The sequence below is a fragment of the Triturus cristatus genome, chromosome 9 (assembly GCF_964204655.1).
Source record: "Triturus cristatus chromosome 9, aTriCri1.1, whole genome shotgun sequence".
Lineage (NCBI taxonomy): Eukaryota > Metazoa > Chordata > Amphibia > Caudata > Salamandridae > Triturus > Triturus cristatus.
In genome coordinates this window covers 46,133,278-46,156,689 of record NC_140592.1, presented here as the reverse complement: position 1 = coordinate 46,156,689, position 23,412 = coordinate 46,133,278, and the positions used below count along the sequence as shown (strand labels likewise).

At 50.2% G+C, this 23,412-nt stretch overlaps 1 protein-coding gene across 4 annotated transcripts in view; it reads right to left on the bottom strand.

The window, feature by feature from the left end:
- Nucleotides 1-272: 272 nt before the first annotated feature.
- The window catches only part of IP6K2 (inositol hexakisphosphate kinase 2), a 52,896-nt gene continuing 29,756 nt past the window's right edge, over nt 273-23,412 (bottom strand). For all 4 annotated transcript variants that reach the window (XM_085624359.1, XM_085624358.1, XM_085624360.1 and 1 more), the window contains 5 exons: nt 15,513-15,818; nt 13,420-13,642; nt 9,871-10,043; nt 4,207-4,382; nt 273-1,048 (listed from right to left, as the gene is read on the bottom strand). In XM_085624359.1, coding sequence (XP_085480485.1) covers nt 551-1,048; nt 4,207-4,382; nt 9,871-10,043; nt 13,420-13,642; nt 15,513-15,714 — 1,272 coding nt within the window. In that variant the 5' untranslated portion in view covers nt 15,715-15,818 and the 3' untranslated portion in view covers nt 273-550. The remainder of the gene's footprint in view (nt 1,049-4,206; nt 4,383-9,870; nt 10,044-13,419; nt 13,643-15,512; nt 15,819-23,412) is intronic.

Below are 23,412 nucleotides of genomic sequence, written 5' to 3'. Positions count from 1 at the left end.
AGGCTGTCCAAGGAACATTAAAAGATATCATCGTAAGCACGAGCCAGGCAACAACGAATTGAAATGCTGGAAATCAGAAAACATGTCACCTAGGCACACAAGCCAGCAAGCGCCAAGACATCTTGTGCCCATCCTTAACCTTTAGCCGTGGATCGAGCTAAACATCTTGCCTTAGACTAGGAGTAACTCCAGCCCTCCTTCTACATACTTTCTGGTTACAGAAACAAGGGGAAACAAGTTCTCACATCCCCAGGAATGACATTCACGTCACATACAATGAAGCAAAAATAGGTTTATTAGAACATATAGACACAGGAGTAACAGAGGTATTTGAATTGTCAAATATGGAATGTTTATGAAATAAATAAGGGTACCAGGGTTTTTGGGTGCGTGTCCAGCACCTCTTGAAGTAAATGCCCTCTTCTGACAGAATCAATTTCTGAAGGAACTTTCCCTTCAGAAGCTGTGCAGATTCCTACCACCAGAAAGTGGTTAATAATTCGGAATACAGTCACTAGTGCTTTGTACAAATTCAATGTGTTCAACTCTTTTATTCACTGCTTTCATCCCTTATTTCTTTTATAATAGTTATTAAGTTTTGAAGTCCAAAAATGTAACCCGTGTCAAGGCCTTCGTGTACAACGCTGTCTTCACCATAGAACCTGCAAGTGGTGTGTGCAAAGTCTATCATTCGGATATCCACCGTGCTAGCTGCAGGCTTGTTAGCAAAGGCTCCAGCAGACTCGTCCGATGACTCCTCCGACAGGTCCTCAAGATATTCTGGGTCCGAGTCCACCACCACCTCCTGTAAACCCTTCCCATCGTAAATGATGAGCAACGAGCTGGAGTAGAACCGGTAAGACTCCTGTTTCTCTAAAACAGTTTTGAGTTCTGTCAGTTTTTTAATCACAGGCTCAAAGAGTTCCCGGTGTAAGTATCTTCCATTATGAAAGAACTGGTAAAGTGCCTCCTTAAATCCTTGAACCGTCAGCTTCCTCCCGTGGTACTTGTTCATAAACATTAATTGGCCAGTGCCTGTCTGGTAGACCTGAGGAGAGAGAGAGAGAGAGAAAAGGCTGGAGTAAAAAACATGCAGAATCTCAGAAGACAACAGTACAGATAGGTGTGAATTGGACACTGCTGAAGTGGATCATATCCTACTTAACAAATAGAACTCACACACGATGCCCCTCCCCCTCATGGCTCAGCTCTATCCTCTTTAATATTTTACCTATCCCGTTAGACACTTATTTAATGCCCTTTACTGACACCGATTCAATCTTACGGCATGAGCTTTGTAAACTATGCCGACAACTCTCGGTTGCTCCTTTTGTTAGACGACATACATCTCACTAGAAGCATTCCATAACAGTCTAAGAGAGATTGCAAATTGGCCTAACATTAATTCATCAAAACGTAATGGAGATAAAACTAGATTTTTATGTTGCTCTCCTTCCAGATCTCCATATACACTTCCAAACTTCTGGCCATGGAAAAGCATTGGCAACCTAGAGACATCGCACTCAGTGCATAATCTGGAGTACACTTTGATAAATCGCTCTCCATGGAGAGACATGGCAATAAGACAGCAGCAACAGGCTTTGCATTGCAATGAAAGCGAAGAAAAACTGTAGCACTGCAGCCACGACATACAAGCAAGTTAGTGGTTCAAAGCAGAGCCTCCAGTAGAAACGACTACTGTAAAGCCCTGCTATTAGGAACCCCAGACTACCTGATAACGAGACTGCACCGAGTGCAAGCGGCAGCAGCAAATAAACCTAGGCATGCCTCCGCATCTGGCACCATGAGGGAACTTCACTGGCTTCCGGTAAATGAAAGGATCGCATTTAAATCGCCATTCATTGTGTATAAAGCAGTGAAGGGAACAGTGCTATATACCACCTAGGGACGAACACTTCATCGGCCTCTCTTTTATGCATTCCGAAATTATGGAAAATGAGATATGGGGGTCGGGCCTTTCAATGATGGAATGCATTGGCAGGCTCCTCGAGAGCCTGTAATGGCCTGCTTCGGTGCAGGAAAGATCTTAAAAACTGCTTATTTCCCCAGATAGCTGGTCTGCACCGAGGAATGCCAGATACTGACTCAAGAGTTGTCTCTGTATTTAATGAGGTCAGCACCAGGATACTTTTTGAGGTGCAAGATGCGCTCAACAAATGTAATAATAGTAATAATAACAAGAAGGCATGGTTTACCAACAACGGATTCACAAGTGGAAAATAACTGGTAACTTCCGCATAAACACAGCTCAGATTCTTAACATTCCCCAGAGAATTAGGTTTGAAAGTTTCCGCTCCGAGATCAAAGTTGTTTGTGAGATTAAAAACACCTTATTGCAGGGGCTTTAGAAATCGTGTTCGAACATGTGCAATCTTGACACTTGTTTCTCGGTGCTGATTAACATCAATTACAGCATGTGCCCGCTGACGTGAAGTACAAAACGCACGTAGGAAGGGGATACTACCCGGGAAGGCACCCCCTGGTTTGGATGGAGAAATGATTATTAAAATACGGTTTGAGGTGGTGTGTGCCAGGTCAGTTAGACAAAGGCTATAGGACTACGAATCCCACAGGGGACAGATGCTATAAGACTACGAATAGGCTACGATAGATGCCTGGAGACCAAGGATCCCACAGAGGACAGATGCATCAACATCAAGAACCCCACAGGTGTCGGCCCCGACATCCAAGAACCCCACAGGTGTCTGCCCGGACATCCAAGAACCCCACAGGTGTCTGCCCGGACATCCAAGAACCCCACAGGTGTCTGCCCGGACATCCAAGAACCCCACAGGTGTCTGCCCGGACATCCAAGAACCCCACAGGTGTCTGCCCGGACATCCAAGAACCCCACAGGTGTCGGCCCCGACATCCAAGAACCCCAAAGGTGGCGGCCCTAACATCCAAGATTCCCACAGGTGGCGGCTCGGACACCAAGAATCCCACAGGTGGCGGCCTGAACACCAAAAATCCCACAGGTGCTGGCCCAGACACCAAGGATCGCACAGGTGCTGATCCGGACATCAAGAATCCCACAGGTGCTGGCCCGGACATCCAGAATCCCACAGGTGCTGGCCCGGACATCCAGAATCCCACAGGTGCTGGCCCGGACATGAAGAATCCAACAGGTGCTGGCCCGGACATCAAGAATCCCACATGTGGAGGCCCGGACATCAAGAATCCCACAGATGGCGGCCCAGACATCAAGAATCCCACAGATGGCGGCCCAGACATCAAAAATCCCACAAGTGCTGGCGAAAACATCAAGAATCCCACAGGTGCTGGCCCAAACATCAAGAATCCCACAGGTGCTGGCCCAGAGGTCAAGAATCCCACAGGTGGCGGCCCGGACATCAAGAATCCCACAGGTGGCGGCCCAGACATCAAGAATCCCATAGGTGGCGGCCCAGACATCAAGAATCCCACAGGTGGCGGCCCAGACATCAGAAATCCCACAGGTGGCGGCCCAGACATCAAGAATCCCACAGGTGGCGGCCCAGACATCAGAAATCCCACAGGTGGCGGCCTGGACATCAAGAATCTCACTGGTGCTGGCCCAGCCATCAAAAATCCCACAGGTGGCGGCGCGGACATCAAGAATCCCACAGGTGGCAGCCCAGACATCAAAAATCCCACAAGTGCTGGCCCAGACATCAAGAATCCCACAGGTGCTAGCCCGGACATCAAGAATCCCACAGGTGGTTGCCGGGACATCAAGAATCCCACAGGTGGTCGCCCAGACATCAAGAATCCCACAGGGACCTGCCTAAACATCAAGAATCCGGCAAAGGGTTGGGTGGGAGGGCTTATGCTCAACATTTAAAATGGCATACGTTTCAAAACCAAGAACTCTAACAGGTTTTAACTTTCAACCCCAGAAGGTGAACACTGCTTAAGATTTGGCCTTACACAGCTGATACTGACCAAGCATGATGCTACGTACGTTGATAGATCATTTTAATATCACTGTATCATAGAAATAAAAAAAGTTGAATTAAAAAAAAAATGTTTAAAATAAAAAGGGGGAGGGGGGCAAGCATTACTAAAAAAAAGATGTGAATGTGTTACCTAAGGAAATATAGCCGTGCACGAGCCAGCCTATTTTTTCCTACCCTCCTGTGAAACGTGTAAATTAACTTGTAAAGTTATTTCTTCATAAAGCAAACGCTACTTCTGGAAACCTACCTGCATACCGCAGACTCTGACACCAATGACTGCTGAAGTGCTTTGTTGACATTTTCGGATTTGATTGGCTTTCTTCTCCTCCGATGCGTCATCCCCATGCTGGCGAGTGCCCATTTTCAGGTCTAATACACAAGGAACCTCGTACCGGCATGTTAAATTTTCCAACAAGATGAATTCTGATTGGTTAAGGAAATATTCATGAGTAATGACGGCTCCATTAAAAAAACTTGCTGATATTCACAATTAGTTACACAATTTTAACTCAATGTTATGAAAGTCTGCGAGCCGCAGGAACTGACATTGCAAGGCAGCTGTTGCAAGAATCGACCCAATGCAGACAGCTGTCCCAGGATTCGACCCAATGAAAGGAAACTGTTGCAGGAATCAATGCAATGGCATTGGCAGCAGGAACTGATGCAGGGCACATCAGCGGCTACGGGAAGCGACCGAATTCAAGGCAGCGACTTCGGGAACTGACCCAATGCAAGTCATAGGCTGCAGGAACTGACACATGAAAAGGGAGAGGTCACGGGAACTGTCCCAATGCAAGGCATTGGCGGTAGGAATTGACGCATGTAAAGGCAGCGGTCACGGTCACTGTCCCAATGCAAGGCAGCGGTCAAGGGAACTGTCCCAATGCAAGGCAGCGGCCGCAGGAACCGACGCAGGGCAAGGCAGCGGCCGCTGGAACCGAACCCAATGCAAGGCAGCGGCCGCTGGAACCGAACCCAATGCAAGGCAGCGGCCGCTGGAACCGAACCCAATGAAAGGCAGCGGCCGCGGGAACCGTCCCAATGCAAGGCAGCGGCCGCTGGAACCGACCCAATGCAAGGCCGCGGGAACCGACCCATTGCAAGGCAGCGGCCGCGGGAACCGACGCAGGGCAAGGCAGCGGCCGCTGGAACCGAACCCAATGCAAGGCAGCGGCCGCTGGAACCGAACCCAATGCAAGGCAGCGGCCACTGGAACCGAACCCAATGCAAGGCAGCGGCCGCGGGAACCGTCCCAATGCAAGGCAGCGGCCGCTGGAACCGACCCAATGCAAGGCCGCGGGAACCGACCCATTGCAAGGCAGCGGCCGTGGGAACCGACCCATTGCAAGGCAGCGGCTGCGTGAACCGACCCAATGCAAGGCCGTGGCCGCGGGAACCGACCCAATGCAAGGCCGCGGCCATCGACCCACTGCAAGGCAGCGGGAACAGACCCAATGCAAGGCAGCGGCCGCGGGAACAGACCCAATGCAAGGCAGCGGCCGCGGGAACAGACCCAATGCAAGGCAGCGGCCGCGGGAACAGACCCAATGCAAGGCAGCGGCCGCGGAAACCGACCCAATGCAAGGCAGCGGCAGTGGAAACCGACCCAATGCAAGGCAGCGGCAGTGGAAACCGACCCAATGCAAGGCAGCGGCAGTGGAAACCGACGCAAGGCAGTGGCTGAAGGAACCAATGCTGGGCAAGGCAGCGGCTGCAGGAACCCAATGCTGGGCAAGGCAACAGCCGCGGGAACCAACCCGATTAAAGGCAGCGGCCGAGGGAACCGACCCAAATCAAGGCGGCGGTCGTGTAAACCCAATGCTGGGCAAGGCATCAGCTGTGGGAACCTGCTAGGCAAGGCTCAGGGAGCAGACGCTGGGCAAGGAAGCGGCTTGTGGAGCAGACACTGGGCAAGGCATCAGCTGCTGGAGCAAACACTGGGCAAGGTAGTGGATGCAGGAACCGACGCTGGGCAAGGCAACGGCTGCAGGAACCAACCCCAATGCTAGGCGGCGGCCACTGGACCAATGAAGGCATGACAACATCCGTGGGAACAGACGCTGGGCGAGGCAGCATCCGTGGGAACGGACGCAAGGCAGCAGCGAGAACCGGCAATGGGAGAGGCAGCGGTGGCAGGAAGCAATCAAGGGCGAGGCAGTGGCCGAGGGAACTGGCCCAATGCAAGGCAGCAGTCGACAGAACCAATCCATGCAAGACAGCAGCTGTGGGAACAAGCGATGGGCAAGGCAGCGGCTGCAGGAACCGGCATAATGCAAGGCAGCGGCCACGGGAACCAATGCAGGGCAAGGAAGCTCACTTGGGAAACGACGCGGGGCATGGCAGTGGCTATCGACCAAAGGCACTGGCCTTCAGAGACGCAGAGCACGGCAGCACCAATGGGAACCAACAGCACCAATGGGAACCGACACAGGCCGAGGCAGGAACAGACACAGGGCAAGGCAGCAGGAAAAGATGCTGGGCAAGGCAGCAGGAACCGACGTTGAGCAAGGCAGTGGCCGAGGGCAGTGGCCTAATGCACGGCAGCAGTCGAGTGAACCAACCCATGCAAGACAACGTCTGTGGGGGAAAGCGCTGGGCAAGGCAGCGGCCGCGGGAACCGTCCCAATGCAAGGCAGCGGTCAAGGGAACCGTCCCAATGCAAGGCAGCGGTCAAGGGAACCGTCCCAATGCAAGGCAGCGGTCAAGGGAACCGTCCCAATGCAAGGCAGCGGTCAAGGGAACCGTCCCAATGCAAGGCAGCGGTCAAGGGAACCGTCCCAATGCAAGGCAGCGGCCGCAGGAACCGACGCAGGGCAAGGCAGCGGCCGCTGGAACCGAACCCAATGCAAGGCAGCGGCAGCGGGAACCGTCCCAATGCAAGGCAGCGGCCGCCGACCCAATGCAAGGCCGCGGGAACCGACCCAATTCAAGGCCGCGGGAACCGACCCAATTCAAGGCCGCGGGAACCGACCCAATGCAAGGCCGCTGGAACCGACCCAATGCAAGGCCGCGGGAACCGACACAATGCATGGCCGCGGGAACCGACCCCAGTGCAAGGCAGCGGCTGCTGGAACCGAACCCAATGCAAGGCAGCGGCTGCTGGAACCGAACCCAATGCAAGGCAGCGGCCGCTGGAACCGAACCCAATGCAAGGCAGCGGCCGCTGGAACCGAACCCAATGCAAGGCAGCGGCCGCTGGAACCGAACCCAATGCAAGGCAGCGGCCGCTGGAACCGAACCCAATGCAAGGCAGCGGCCGCTGGAACCGAACCCAATGCAAGGCAGCGGCCGCTGGAACCAAACCCAATGCAAGGCAGCGGCCGCTGGAACCAAACCCAATGCAAGGCAGCGGCCGCTGGAACAGAACTCAATGCAAGGTAGCAGGCCGCTGGAACCGAACCCAATGCAAGGCAGCGGCCGCTGGAACCGAACCCAATGCAAGGCAGCGGCCGCTGGAACCAAACCCAATGCAAGGCAGCGGCCGCGGGAACGGACCAATGCAAGGCAGCGGCCGCGGGAACCGACCCAAGGCAGCGGCCGCGGGAACCGACCCAATGCAAGGCCGCGGGAACCGACCCAATGCAAGGCCGCGGGAACCGACCCAATGCAAGGCCGCGGGAACCGACCCAATGCAAGGCCGCGGGAACCGACCCAATGCAAGGCCGCGGGAACCGACCCAATGCAAGGCCGCGGGAACCGACCCAATGCAAGGCCGCGGGAACCGACCCAATGCAAGGCCGCGGGAACCGACCCAATGCAAGGCCGCGGGAACCGACCCAATGCAAGGCCGCGGGAACCGACCCATTGCAAGGCCGCGGGAACCGACCCATTGCAAGGCAGCGGCCGCGGGAACCGACCCATTGCAAGGCAGTGGCCGCGGGAACCGACCCATTGCAAGGCAGCGGCTGCGTGAACCGACCCAATGCAAGGCCGTGGCCGCGGGAACCGACCCAATGCAAGGTCGCGGCCATCGACCCACTGCAAGGCAGCGGGAACAGACCCAATGCAAGGCAGCGGCCGCGGGAACAGACCCAATGCAAGGCAGCGGCCGCGGGAACAGACCCAATGCAAAGGCAGCGGCCGCGGAAAGCGACCCAATGCAAGGCAGCGGCAACCGACCCAATGCAAGGCAGCGGCAGTGGAAACCGACCCAATGCAAGGGAGCGGCAGTGGAAACCGACCCAATGCAAGGCAGCGGCCGCGGAAACCGACGCAAGGCAGTGGCCACGGAAACCGACGCAAGGCAGTGGCTGAAGGAACCAATGCTGGGCAAGGCAGCGGCTGCAGGAACCCAATGCTGGGCAAGGCAACAGCCGCGGGAACCAACCCGATTAAAGGCAGTGGCCGAGGGAACCGACCCGAATCAAGGCGGCGGTCGTGTAAACCCAATGCTGGGCAAGGCATCAGCTGTGGGAACCTGCTAGGCAAGGCTCAGGGAGCAGATGCTGGGCAAGGAAGCGGCTTGTGGAGCAGACACTGGGCAAGGCATCAGCTGCTGGAGCAAACACTGGGCAAGGCAGTGGATGCAGGAACAGACGCTGGGCAAGGCAACGGCTGCAGGAACCAACCCCAATGCTAGGCGGCGGCCACTGGACCAATGAAGGCATGACAACATCCGTGGGAACAGACGCTGGGCGAGGCAGCATCCGTGGGAACGGACGCAAGGCAGCAGCGAGAACCGGCAATGGGAGAGGCAGCGGTGGCAGGAAGCAATCAAGGGCGAGGCAGTGGCCGAGGGAACTGGCCCAATGCAATGCAGCAGTCGACAGAACCAATCCATGCAAGACAGCAGCTGTGGGAACAAGCGATGGGCAAGGCAGCGGCTGCAGGAACCGGCACAATGCAAGGCAGCGGCCACGGGAACCAATGCAGGGCAAGGAAGCTCACTTGGGAAACGACGCGGGGCATGGCAGTGCCTATCGACCAAAGGCACTGGCCTTGAGACGCAGGGCACGGCAGCACCAATGGGAACCAACAGCACCAATGGGAACCGACACAGGCCGAGGCAGGAACAGACACAGGACAAGGCAGCGAAGGCAGGAAAAGATGCTGGGCAAGGCAGCAGGAACCGACGTTGAGCAAGGCAGTGGCCGAGGGCAGTGGCCTAATGCACGGCAGCAGTCGAGTGAACCAACCCATGCAAGACAACGTCTGTGGGGAAAAGCGCTGGGCAAGGCAGCGGCTGCAGGAACCGGCACAATGCAAGGCAGCGGCCACGGGAACCAATACAGAGCAAGGAAGCTCACTTGGGAAACGACGCGGGCATGGCAGCAGCTATCGACCAAAGGCACTGGCCTTAAGAAGAGACGCAGGGCACGGCAGCAGCTGCGAGAAAAGACACAGAGAACAGCAGCAGCAACAAAGCAAGGAAGCTCACTTGGGAAACGACGCGGGCATGGCAGCGGCTATCGACCAAAGGCACTGGCCTTAAGAAGAGACGCAGGGCACGGCAGCAGCTGCGAGAAAAGACACAGAGAACAGCAGCAGCAACAAAGCAAGGTAGCGGCTGTAGCAACGGACGTAGGGTAAGGCAGCAACCGCAGAAACCAATGCAGGGCAAGGCATCGGCTGCAGAAACCGACGCACCAACATCAGCAGCAACCGACCCAATGCAAGGCAGCGGGAACAGACACAGGGAAAGGTAGCAGATGTGGGAACTAATGCAAGGTAGCAGATGTGGGAACTAATGCAAGGCAGTAACTGTAGGCAGTGCAAAGCAGTAGTTCTGATGCAAGGCAGTGGCCATGTCATTGATACAGTGCAGGGCAATGACAACGGGATCGGACGCAATGCAAGATAGTTGCTGTATTTTAGGAGGCAGGGGCCTTGTAATAGGGCGCAGGGCAACATAGCAGCCGTAGGATCTGATGCAGTGCAAGGCCGTTTGGCATTACTTTAACATGAAGGATACTGTATTGATTTCTGTGCTTTGCATTTTCCTTCATACGTTGCAGTTGCTGTTGGTGACATTTCATACTCCAAGGGTTGTGTTTGAACTGTGAACCGACATTGCCTTTTTTTTCTGTGCTGTAATACAGGACTTCAGATTTCTTCAACCATTCAAATTCTTCTTCCAAGTTATGACTAAAAAGACAAAAAGCAAAAACGTTCTGGTAAGTACAATTCCGACCCCGCCTTCAGCAATGCAGATTACTCTCTACGCAGCTCAATGTAGGGTTCGGCTAAGCCGTGTATTCGTGAGCATTAGTTGCAGAGAAAGTTTTTACACCTGAACTAGAGTAAAAGAAGCAGTTGCAAAAATGTTCCTACATTCTTCTATCCTGTACTACAGGAATAACTTGAAATTTGACAAGTGGGATGTAGGTATATATTAATGTATGCTTATTACTTCGCACTGTTCAAATAACATTTCAGGAGACTTGTATGGTCAATGGCGTTACACCCAGACTGACTGACCCCTTGAAAATTTCCCACCAAGACTACATGCCACAATGAAGACATGTATCGCATTCTACCTTATTGCCCACAGTGAATGGTCTTCCTCATTCCATTCACAGCGAAGAGACATGATGAAGCTGTGCTCAGTCTGGCTTGCTGGAGGAAGCCTTGCACTATACTAACTGCCCACTCTGCAGCAAGGGGACCCAGACCCTCCAAATATCACGACAACCTGTTCATCCAATGCTGCGGAGAAAGAACAAGTGGCAGCATATCCCGGCTAGTACGAAAGATCATGGAAATTCATAGCGCAGACAGCCCCGCCTGCATCAAGAAGGGAACAACCACTGGCAAAGCCAAAATATCCAAGTTCACAGTTTGAGCCCTGCTTAAATGGTTTCAGAAAAAACTGCAGCAGAAGTTTCCCTCGCCCTACACACACACAAAAACGGTTACTTTCTGTATACAATGCATTTATGCGATAAGAAGAGTCCAGATTGAGAATACTTTGAAAACATAAAACAACACTTTAAACACTACAATTCAGCACTCCAAAGAGGTGAATCATCATAACAAACGCCAATAAGGCGGGAGGAGAGAAATACACTCCTGAAAGCTGAGCCAAAGCCCACTTTATGAACATTTTAATGAAGTGGTAGCGTGGCAGACAGGTTAGCTGTGAAGCCATTCCAAGTATAAATCACACATTAGAATTCTTGGGACTAGCCCAGCCTTTCATCCTTGCAGTGGCAAAAAGCCGGAGTGGGGGTGAATTGGGTATTTTGAACAAGTTTTAGAGTGCGACAAATCAAACTCTTTTGCAGGGCACACTGTAATATTTATGTATACACACTACCTCTACCAGTGGCTGTAAACAATCCCATGGCAACCAGAAATGAAAGGGTACAAGTTAGGGTCCTCCTGCATGATAGCGCGGCTCAAAAACAATTTGCAGGCACCGGATAGTTAAGGTAGTCAAAGTTCGGTGTAGAAAAGTCACTGTGGAACAGCTTACTGCATAGCAACGGTACACCAGCACACCTGAGCCGTTTAGGCATCACGACTCGAGGCCAGGAAATGAAAAACCTTGTGTTGCTGACACTCTTCATAAACTAACAGGACAGAGCTACGCTCAGATGCGAGACAGATCTTGCCACCACACACTGGGACGGGCACTAATATCTATTAGTATTACTGTGAACAAGTAGGAAGAAATAGGTCAGTGCTTCGTCATGGACTTATGGGCACAAAGGCCGACCCCACGTATGCTTCTATCACGTGCACATGAGCATGGACTCCCTTTCGAAAGCAACAGCAGCCTGCACTTCTGGGCCACGCCCTCCCCGCTCATGCCTTACAGTTCAGGCCGACTGCTGGCCCGGGGCGGTGTCAAAACCAAGATGGTAAAGACAGCCCTGCTCAAATGCCCCAATAAGACATGCTATTCGGCAATCACTCCCACCAATTACTATAATCCGATGTAAATCCTTGAAAACACTGCTACTGGCTGGCAGATCGCATGTTCCAATTAACCTACAGAGGACACAACCGGGCCACGAAGACACGACCTATTTGATGACTGTCACCCACCTATTTGTGCTCAGGCCGTTTATTTAAAACTTCAACACATGAAAACGGTGGCATCACCCACATTATGCAGATCCGCAGAGTCTTACACCAAATGTAACAAAACAGCAGACTAGTCTAGGCGTCTGCATACAGCTCATAGATCCGTCATAAAATATTAGGATACAAATAAAATGGACACAAACCACAGCAGAAGAGGGTAACAGCTGCCAAGGTACATTCTGGGGCAGTTTCCCTCAAACGTTTGTCAAACTGGCTTCTTTTCTCGTTTAAATGGGGCTCAATTAAAAGCACATTCTGCTACATTAAAATGCATCTGTGAATTTTAATGAAATGACAAATATTCATGTAAAGTCCTTATAATGTCCCTACAAGTGTGACCTCTACGGAAGAGGGAGATGGTGCCCCCACGTCTGGTGTCAATGCACAAAAGGGAGGTTTTACTAAAGCTCCACTGTGTCAAGCACCCATGAACACAAGCATGCGTTTGGGAAGGAAAAGTATTAACACGGACAATCCCTTGAAACCCACCCTGGAGTGGGGAATCTCAAATGTACTGTACACAAATGGCCAGTGGGATTTATTCACAACTTAACATATGCATACTTTACCTGTGCGTGCTACTAGCATATACAACGCTAATTTACTATGACACGAAGTATCGCACTCAATAATTACATAGGACCCTTTAAATCAGTTCTGATTCAGTGTATTGACACAAACAAAATGCGCACGGCGCAGGGCTCCATGTGGAGAAACGATTAACAAAGTTTAATGGAAACAATTGTCTGGTATATATTTCATTAAATACAAGAGAGAACCCTAGGATTCCAGAATTATCCAAGTACGAAACCGATCACATTCCAACCAAAGACGTTTCGAACCACACCAGGGCTCAGCATCTATCGTTTTGCGCCTCTAGCGCGATTACAGGTATCGACCATCAAGAGTCCATCAACACCGGGTGGAGTGCGGTTCACAAGGCGCACTTATAAGGTCACCTCATCAGGGATGCAACAATGACGGGCGCATTATATGCAACTGCTTTTACCACTGTACTGAGAATCCAACTTGTAAGTGAACTCTCAAAGCCCGAGACAACACCTCACTAGTACATCCGGTTGTCCTGTGATCAGTTTTATACCCGGATATTTCTGTAATCATGGAGTCTTCTCTAGTATGTAATAAAATACACAAGACAATTCTTTCGTGATTTTATGGCAATATGTAAATGGTTTCACCAAACACAGCACTGTGCCGTCGGCACTTTATTCATTTGTGTGTAAATACACTGAATACGAACTGATATGAGTGGCCCGGTATAATGTATAGATCGGTATAACCTGCGGTTTTAGCCTATGAATGAATGAATGCCACAGACAGCTATTCCAGAAGAGACGGGGCATTCCGTTGCTTTACAGCTAGAAGTACGCTACACAAAACCACACACAGTACCTTCTAGTCCAACACTCACCTTTTCATTTTTTCCTCTTTTCGGTGTTGTCGAACACGCTCTTTGGTCAACTTGTCATTTTCTAGTAAAACTGGTTTCTTATTGGACCACCGGATGGGCTTGTTCTTCGGCTCACAGTCGGAACTCCCTACATGCTCCAGGTTGTCTTGGTCCCCGTTCAACGGGTAAGCTATTAGACATAGGTTACCTTCTTCACTGCCCTCGAAACTCACCGAGACCACTCCTGGAGAGGGAAAGAAGGTCGGGGAGGGAAACAAGGCGGCTTTAGTGACAGGACTCGTGAAATGCGTTTATGCAAAATGAAGAGGAGCAGTTGTGTGTTGTTCTTACCCATTCCTTAGTTTGTCACACGTCAAAACTCATCTGTCAACCTAACAAATATCAAAACACCTAGACAAACACCCAACATAAACACAAATTATTGTTAACGCACAAAGGTTTAGCTGGGAGATTCGTCTCCTAGTGTTGCATAATGTAAAATCGGAACTAAATAATAACAGGACACGTTTTCAATCAATGAAAATATTTATTAATTTCTTATGGGGTAGCTTGTTTTTATTTTTATTTAATTTGAAGTAAAGCATCTGACATTTAAACAGATGTAAAACAATTCCTATTTACATCTTTCAGCAGATCTGCTTTCAGTTTTGTGATCTGGCAGAATCAAACGTTTTCAGCAATCACAAATCTGTAACGGGGGAGGGGGGTTTGAAAGTACAGTAGGTTGCATGCAAAGCAAAACGAAAACAGGATCACAGAACAACCAGCAGAATTCCGATAGCTTGCACTTGGAATCAGCACACTGTATGAAAGTTCAAGTGAGCGGTTTGCTATGAAGCGGCCAAGTGGAGAACAGGCAATGCACACACGTGTTTCTGTGACACGCAGAGGATCCTGGGAGCATCAGAGTCTCTAGGGCACTGCATTGCTTTAGAGTCTTTGAGAGACGCACTGTCAGTGCTGTCAGCGTTCAGCTCTGATCGGTGGGTGCAATGGGCAGAGACTGGCACTCCTGAACTGGGCAGGCGGCTCCCAAGTGCATACTGCGGCTGGGCGTGCGGAAGCTCCAGCAGGCACTGCTGCCAAGCACCAAAAAGGAAGCACTACAGGAAAAGGGGCACAGCCAGCTAGCAAATGGCCTTGGCTTTGTCCTGGAAAAAAACAATAAAGATGGCCCGAATCAAGCCCTGCCTCCCCCACCCCGATTAAAAGATAAAAACACCAATTAGATATTTAGACATAGTGAGCACACACTGGTTACAATATTCTTACTAAAACCTGCGATGGGAAGCATGTACAAGTTATGTGTGCATACAGAGCAAGGCATTCTGGCCAAAGAAAAATCGCACAATTTCTGCCCCAAATTCTTAAACTTTAACTTTTACCAAAGTGATAAATGTGAAATGGTTTTTAAATGGGAAGAGTTTAGAGCATGCACCAATTGACCACTTTTCATTTCCCAGAACAACAACAATAAGTAATGCAAAGCTCAGGAGAACAGGGAAACCCAGCCCCGCCCCCACCCCCGGGGCAGCCACCACAGGGACTTGGCTAAGACTGCAGAATTTCCAGCAAGTTGTTTTCTTAGCAGCAGAAACATACTGCAAGTGCTAAACTCGCTCGGACTTTGCGACAACCCCATTACCCAGAGTTTTATCCATAAGTGTGTATTGCAGTCACGCTAAGCTGAGCGCGAGATGCTTTATGAACCGGTCCCAGTAAGGTTAAGTCTTTATCTTAAGGATAAACTGACTCGGACTGCAAACTTCAAATTCAATTTTGCCAAGAGCCCACGAAAGTCTACAATGACTAAAAAACTGCAAAAATGATATAAAGGCTGCCACAACAGGTCCCAATAAAAAAGCACTTACCTTCTCTAAGGGAGGGCTACCGCTAGCAAGGGCTGCTCTAGTCTAGTGAGGTGTCAGCCGTCTCACCCATTCACCACAGCCTGCTCTGACAGCACCAAAAATACAGAAAACAGAGAATAACCCCAAAGCCCCTCCGCGGGGGGAAGAGGTTTTAGGGAAGCAAGCGAAGCTCTGCAAAAGAAGAGAGAAGCGAAGCAGACATGCGCCGGTCTGGGGCCTTACCTTTGTACTGCGGCGTGAATTTACGGATCTCGGTGGGCAGGGTCTCGTAGAACTGGTGCTCCCTCTGGATGAGGGGCTTGCAGATGGTTTTGTCGCTGAAGCGGAGGACACACGAGTGCCCCCCGACCTGGTGCAGAAAGGGCTCGAGGATGACTCCCTTGGCGTAGTGCTCCACTTCCATCGTGCCGAATGCAGGGCTCATCCTTGTAGCTCATTAGACAGAGAAGCGCCGAAGGTGCGGGGAGGACTACAGGGAGGCTTCTTGGATGGCTCCTTAACGAGCAGCTTATTTACGGTGGCCTTATTCTGCACGAAGACAAACGGGGAAGAGAAAAAACCACTTTCACAAAGGAGAAGAGCACAGTCCCGTCATCATGTACTGAAAGAAAACACAGAATCATCATCAAGATAACTTTATTTCGGTCATCAGACCATAAAAGTACAATAAAATATATACATGTACAAGAATAAGACCATAAATAGAAGTTGATTTAAGACAATTATTAAACATTAAGCTATCATTGAGAACTAAGTAAATTATTCCATTAGTTAAAACTCATCCTTCTCCGCCACATACCATATAAAAAACGGGACACAGCATAAACAATGGGAGGGTTGGTGTCATACGTCAGGACTCTACATGCTTGAGCACACTGTCTGAGGCCCAAGTTTTTGCACAGTGGGACAAGCCAACATTTTCGGATTGTACAATAAACTGGGCAAAAGAACATAATGTGAATAATGTCCTCATGACAGGTTTGACAGGCTGGGCAAGTACCCTCCTTTGTTTTATCCCATCTGGATGTTAATGCCCCAATTGGCAATGACCCATGCCTCAACTGAGTATATAATTTTCTAGCTAAAGGAGGCTGGATTAAATCCAAAAATATCTCAAAAGCAGAATCTGTTTTGACCATTAGGAACTCGGAGGTCAGCCTCCCCAAAGAGGTAGAGCAGCATACTTTTTTAGAGTTATAGGATCTTACAGCTGCCCGTATCACTGACTTCTGAGTCCTCACACAGCTTATAGCCGGAGTATCCCAAAGGTGGGATAGACCGACTAAGTACAGGGAGGTCTTGATATGGAGAAGCCATGATATATCCTTATAATTTAACTGTCTCCATACCGCTATGAATTCCTCCCTGAAAGTTGTGAGTTCAGGGACAGACCACAACCTTTTCCAAAAAAGTAGTGGACGTAGAGCCGCCAGGTCACTTACAGATTCTAGGTCCATATCCAGACGTAATGGTAATAGGGGAGTACTCTGGGGAAGGGACACCAGCCCGCGCATAAAAGCATGTTCTATCTTCATCAGGTTAGAAGTGTTTGTATGGCCCCACAATTCTGCGGCATATAAAGCAGCTGACCTCACCTGAGTTTTATAAATTTCCAGCGCGGGGGTGATAGGTTTAAATATGGAAGTTCTATGAGACCTTCCAATTCCCCCCGCTATCTGCGAGAGTCTCAAGGAAGATTTAGCTACATGAGCATCCCATGTAAAGTACTCAGTTAGAGTGACTCCCAAATAGGTAAAGGTCTTAACTCTTTCTAGGGGGGCCCCAGCTAGTGTAGGGTTTGGACGGGTTCGCCTTGGGGGACTGAAGATCATGAACTTAGTTTTCCCCAAATTAATCTCCAGTCCCCTCGAGGCACAGAAGATCATGAAACCGTCCAAAACCCGCTGGATACCCGTTGATGTCCGCGACAACAACAAAGTATCGTCAGCGAACATCAAAGCGGGCACCCTGCCAGAGGCCAAAAACGGTGCGTCACTGTCCTTGATGTTGTTTAATTCCTTAATCAGGCCATTTACATATAAACTGAAGAGTGTGGGAGCCAGTACACATCCCTGTCGGACCCCGCGAGTTACAGGAAAGCGGGCTGACAGTTCCCCATTCTTCCCGCACCTCACCTGTGCGAAGTTCCCTGTGTGAAAGTGAACCAGGACGTCAAGAAGAGGCATTGGTAAGCCAAGTTCCCTCAGGACCGACCATAGTTTCTCCCTAGGGACCAGATCAAAAGCGGCTCGCAGGTCCACAAAAATGAGATAGAATCCATGCACGCTCATCCGCTCCAGCCCGACTGAGGCTCAGAGCTACAGGCACGGAGACAAATAGGCTGAGGTCAGAGGGAGAAAAACAAGCCCGGCTCCACCCACCCGGAGAGCTGCCCAATCAGGCTCACCCTGCGAGGCTGGGCGGGGCCAGAGAAGACACAAAGGAGAAGGGAAAACACTACTGCCTCAGCTTTTTTTTACGTTTCTCTCAATCAACACAAAGGTTATAGGTCCACAGCAATAAGCTAGGACTAGTAGAGGCGAAGAGGAAGGAAAATACAGGCACTGATACAGCTTTTTGAGGTGATACTTTCGCTGATATATACAGGTTTGTGTTTCACTGAGTGTCCATTGAATATGTCCGTTTTCGACAAGCTTCCTAATATAAAGGCAAAATCAACGAGTCTTCATTACAGGGAAACAGTCAGAAATCAAACAAAACACATCAATGTATGCAACATAGAATGTTAAAGTGTGCAATCATGCACCAGGTCTGAGCCCTGGGAGATCAGTCTGACAGCAGCATCACAGGGGCTGCTCCTTATGTCCCGATGATTAAGCCGGTGCCATCAGTGCCAAGAGCACCTCTCGCAGTCCCCAGGCTCAAAGGGGGAGTAAAGTCCACAAACCCTCGCTCTACCGTGTGTGATAGATAGCTCGAGATGTGAAAGCACGCGTGGCGGTGACCTGCGGGAGTGAAGACCCCAGGGAGCGGAGTTAGTGCTCGTGGACGGTGCGGGGCCCGCTAAGGTGCATGGGCGCTGCTCCAGGGTACGGAGGCAATCGGGGCCGCATGCTGTAGCGCTGCTTGGTCAGCGCTAACCTAACCCACCTCATCCTGCCCTTTCACTCCCCGGGCTCAGCCGCCGCTGCTGCCTGTTCCTACCGCACTCTGTCCCTTGTCAATCGCTTGATCCCTCGGGCTCACCACCCTCCTGCCGCACTCTGTCCCTGGTCGTCCTGCCCTTGATCCCTCGGGCTCACCACCCTCCTGCCGCACTCTGTCCCTGGTCGTCCTCGCCTTGAACCCTCGGGCTCACCCGCGCTAACCACCCTCCCATTACTTGCGGCTGCCACCCGCACCCCCAAGTCACCGGGTAAACCCATATACGACGCCTGGGTCAGCGACAAGCCACTCCGGCGAGCCAAGGACAATAAAGTCGACGTTTATGGCCAGGAGGGACGGTGGAGAGACTTGGGAAGGCAGAGTGAGCGGTAAGAGGAGACACATGGTTCAATCAACGCAGGGCATTTTGCACAAGTAAATAAATAATACATCTCGGGGTTAAACGACCTTACCTGCACGCTGAGTGACACAAACTGCAAATATTAGCTCGACAACACAAAAACATCCAATAAAAATCAAAGAACAAGACCAATTAAACAAGGAACAAGTAGGGCAGTAAGAAATGTGCATTGTTGTTATATTAGCTTCAGAGTTGCTTTGTACGCAGGCTACACCAGGCTAAACAACACTTCTAGCTGCTTGGGAGATCAGAAAGAATTTCCTAAATCCATAAATTCACAAACAGATGCGCAGAGAAACAGCCTGAAGGTGGCGCTCGCATCCCGCATCCGAGAGCCGCGGTGACAGTTCAACGAGTTCGTGTACACAAGGTGTCTGCACACCGACCTCTCGTCCATAGGCACCCTCCCCCCCCCCCCCACCCCCGCTGGCCCCTCCCCAGCATTAAACACACACTCTGAATGGAGATGCTCGCAGAAACGAGGACAACTCTTTAACTCATCCAGTTTGGTGATGTACACGTTCTGCATGGGGCCTCATCAGCAGCGCCCACTCGAATGCTCCGCTTCTCCTGTGCCAATCACTCACGGGTTGGAAGTAGGAAACGAGAGGGGGTCGATGACAGCTAGAGGGGTGGGCTTCAGGAAGGAGGAGGATCGTGTGTTTCCGATGCGTGCCATGCACCCCCCCCTTCCCCTTGCTTCCAAATCCAATAGAAGCTACAGTAAACGCAGCTGGGGATGGTACATTGCAGGGTTGGATTGGGATTACAGATCGGCACGCGCACGCAAAAAAAGCATTTGCAATACAATCGATCTCGCATTTGGGACCTTATAAGTATTTAGTGATGCGGCATATTATCGCACATTAGTGCAATGTAGATCCACGTAGCTATAAATGTATCACTGTGTAAGCGGTCTGACAAATAATGAGATGCAGACCATCTAAAATTCTATACCATGCGGTAGTTTAGTGGCTAATATAAAGTAAAATTGTACACCCATGGGGAGAGTAAATAAAGTGCAGAGGAGCTGTTGCCTGAGCTAAGCATAGATTTTCAGTTTAGGTACTTTTAAGCCACACCCTTAATTCCCGCGGCCTTGCCATTTTGCAAGAGCCCCACGTTTTTCCATTTCACCTAAAGCCCTGTATGTGTGTGTATATATATATATATATATATATATTCACTGAAAAAACCATAGGTTTCACACAAGTTATAGTTAGCTGTACATTTCACTCGTAAAAAACCAATGAAATTCCCCCGTTATAGTTAGTGCAGGCAACTATAACTCACGCGACCGCAATCCTCTGCTGATGCTAATACTGTATTTAGACACTTATTTGCCCATGTCTTCTTCCATTAAATTTTAGCTATACATATATTACAAATATTTTTTTTTCATAAAGACACATATGTCATCAGCAGAGGATTGCGGTCGCGTGAGTTATAGTTGCCTGCACTAACTATAACGGGGGAATTTCATTGGTTTTTTACGAGTGAAATGTACAGCTAACTATAACGTGTGTGAAACCTATGGTTTTTTCAGTGAATTTGTACGTTTTTTTAAATGCTAAGTTACTTTACGCCATTCGTGGCGTGCGCGCCCAGTTAACGCAGTTCGTTCCGTGCGCGCACGGTGCGCTTCGCGCACCGCGCGCCCACTTTACGCAGTTAGTGCCGTGCACGCACGGTGGTCACGCGGTGCGCTGTGCGCACCGCGTGCCCACGTTACGCGGGATGGGCCATGTACGCACGATGCGCTTCGCGCACCGTGCGCACATTATGTGCTTCGTTGTGAAAGGTATTCATTTTTAGTTTCCTGGATTTTCATATGCCATGCACAAATGGCGCCCTTTGGGCACCATTTGCACACGGGGTGGGGAAAGTGTGGATAATTATTTTTTTTAAATAATTTTAACCGTACGCGTACGGTAAGCGTAATCGGCGATTTTTCGAAAAAAATTAAAATTGTTTTTTTGGCCTTGGGGGTTGTTGGGGGACACCTATATCGATGCTGGGTGGTTAAGAACTAAATATACTACCCCTTTAGATGTTTTTTGACTTTGTTTATGCTGCCCCCCTCAGAGTGCGAGAGAGAAAATGGCGGCCGCCGCTTCCTGGTTTCGACCGATTCGAATGTTCACTTAGATCGAACAGCCAATCAGAATCGCGCTCGCGCATGTCACCATACGCGTACGGTAAGCGCACCGTAAGCGCACCGTAAGCTGGCTCAGATATATATATTGATTTAAAGGCTATTTTCTCAGAATCTACTGAACAGATTTACACCAAACCTACAAAAGGCACTTCCTTGGCCTGTAGACTACCTCTCTGCCAAATTTCAAGGAACTCTGTTCAGCCGTTCGGGCTGTAGCTGTGTCTAAAGGTCCTATGGAAAAATGCATGGGAAAAACGCGTTTTGGGACCCCCCTTTTATCTCAGCCCCCGCTTGACGAATCCCCCCGAGACTTTCAGGGTAGGAGCGGAGCGCAGCGCCCCACCTATTTTGAAAATTTCGCGAGGATTCGTCGACCGGCGCCAAAGTTATTCAAAATAGAATGTTGCGGTTTTCCTATGGAAACAGGGTCCTAACTATAACTACCTACTGGCGACCGCCAGTAGGTAATATCTACACACACACACACACACACACACACACACACACACACACACACACACACACACACACACACACACACACACTAGGTTATCTATGTAAATGCATGCCTCTGGCAGGATTGCCACCCTGAGCCCCCTGCCCTCTTCCCCACTCTGACTCCTCTGAGCATGCTGCCGGCCTTCACCTGCGCTGCTTTACAATGGCCACTGTAAGTTTTCGATACGGTCTACCGAGATCTTTCAACGACATACAGCTAAAAGCTGTCTGCAGGCGAAACCTAAATCCTTTGGCAGATATGATAAATGAATACTGCTGCTCCACACACCACAATAATACATGCATATATTGTGCACATGACAAAGTAGCTTCTCTTGAAGTTCTTTCGGCAGCGGAGGCAGGGCATCGAGGGGGTAGGGAATGTTTGTATTAAAGGTACTACTATTTAAAGATATCGAAGCACTGACTAATATTATCTAATGCACTCAAGTAAAAACACAAGCCTTCAACAAATAATGTGTTTTTAATTTGAATGGTACTTTGATGCGACGTTTGTGGTACCATGTACATGTCCAATCTTTTCATGGCTCGACTCGTGCGTAGGCTGTTAGTCAAGCCAGAGATCCCCGACTCGCTACTCACTACGAACAATTCGGGCTTACCTATATCAAGACTACTTGACTGACAACCCCAACATTCACACGTGCGTGTAAACAGCAACTGGAGAAGTTCGGAAATAGACAAGTAATTTACAAGAAAGAAGCACAAAAAAGCAGCAATATTGGGAGCAGGTGAAAACTGACTGCAGGAAATTATAGGCGAGTACCTTTTGGCTCACACTGGAGGCACCCACTACCAATGGAAACAGAAGATAGACTAGGGACGCAGCAGCACTGCGCCTATCTTTCCGGCACAAACACGGCCGACATAGCAGAAAGACATAGTTTGTGTCGTAAACATAGAGACCGAACAAACGTCAGTAATAAATAACAAGTCAGTCCCACTCACCGCACTGGTTGTGTTCCTGGCATCGGCGTTGGGCTGGTCTCGGGTGCATTAGGGGAGCAGTCCTAGCGAGAGCGGAGGAGGCTGGTCTCAGCCCTGCACTTGGCTTCAGAGAAACAGTGTAAGGCCTAGGCTAAAGCAGGGGGAATCCTGGTGAACTGGAACAGAGAGAGGGACCAAAAGCTAGTCGCAGAGAATGACATGTCGCGCCACTAACACTGCTGAGGGGCGGAGTCGTTAAACTGTGACTCACCGAGCCAGACCTGCAGGGGCAGTAACCCAGTCAGTCACAGTGTAGAGTCAGTTTTTTCGAGACTAACTGAAGCCCACACACAGACAGAAAGTGTACCCGTGCAGCAGCGGAATGCTGAAACTGAGGCATGTGCACTCGCTGGGATCCCGCAGCCAATAAACAACTGACAAGAGAGGTTACTGCCTCGGTCCGGTCCTCCCCATGACCCTGTGCTACACGCAGCTGGTGACGTAAACTGATTGGGCGTAAAGCAAGCGTAAAAGTGAAAGGAGGACCGCGCTGCAGTCGATCTCTTGTCTTTATGGGGCAATTAAACACATGGCCCCATAAAGATAACAAATCCTTTGCAACTTGAACGGAAAGGAGGCAAGCCCGTCCAAGTGGGACGGCAGAAAAAGCCAAAGCTCTTTTCCAATGACTGGCCACCGTTTAGCATAAACGGTGACGCCGGCCAATTGAAAAGAGGGGCGGGGCTTAAAGCCCTTTACTGAAACTCCTCCAAAACATTAAACCTCGCCGAGCGAGCTGCGCATGTGCGCAGCCATGCTAGGCGAGATCTAAAAAAATATGTAGCGATTAGTCAGGCTGCAAAGCAGCCATGATGGTCTACAACTTGGCTTAAAGACATTGGCAAAGGCGTGAGTATTGGCTTTAATGTTTTTTAATTACTGCCGGTACTCGGACTCAACAGGGCCCAGCGCACTTAAAGCCCTTTTATTAC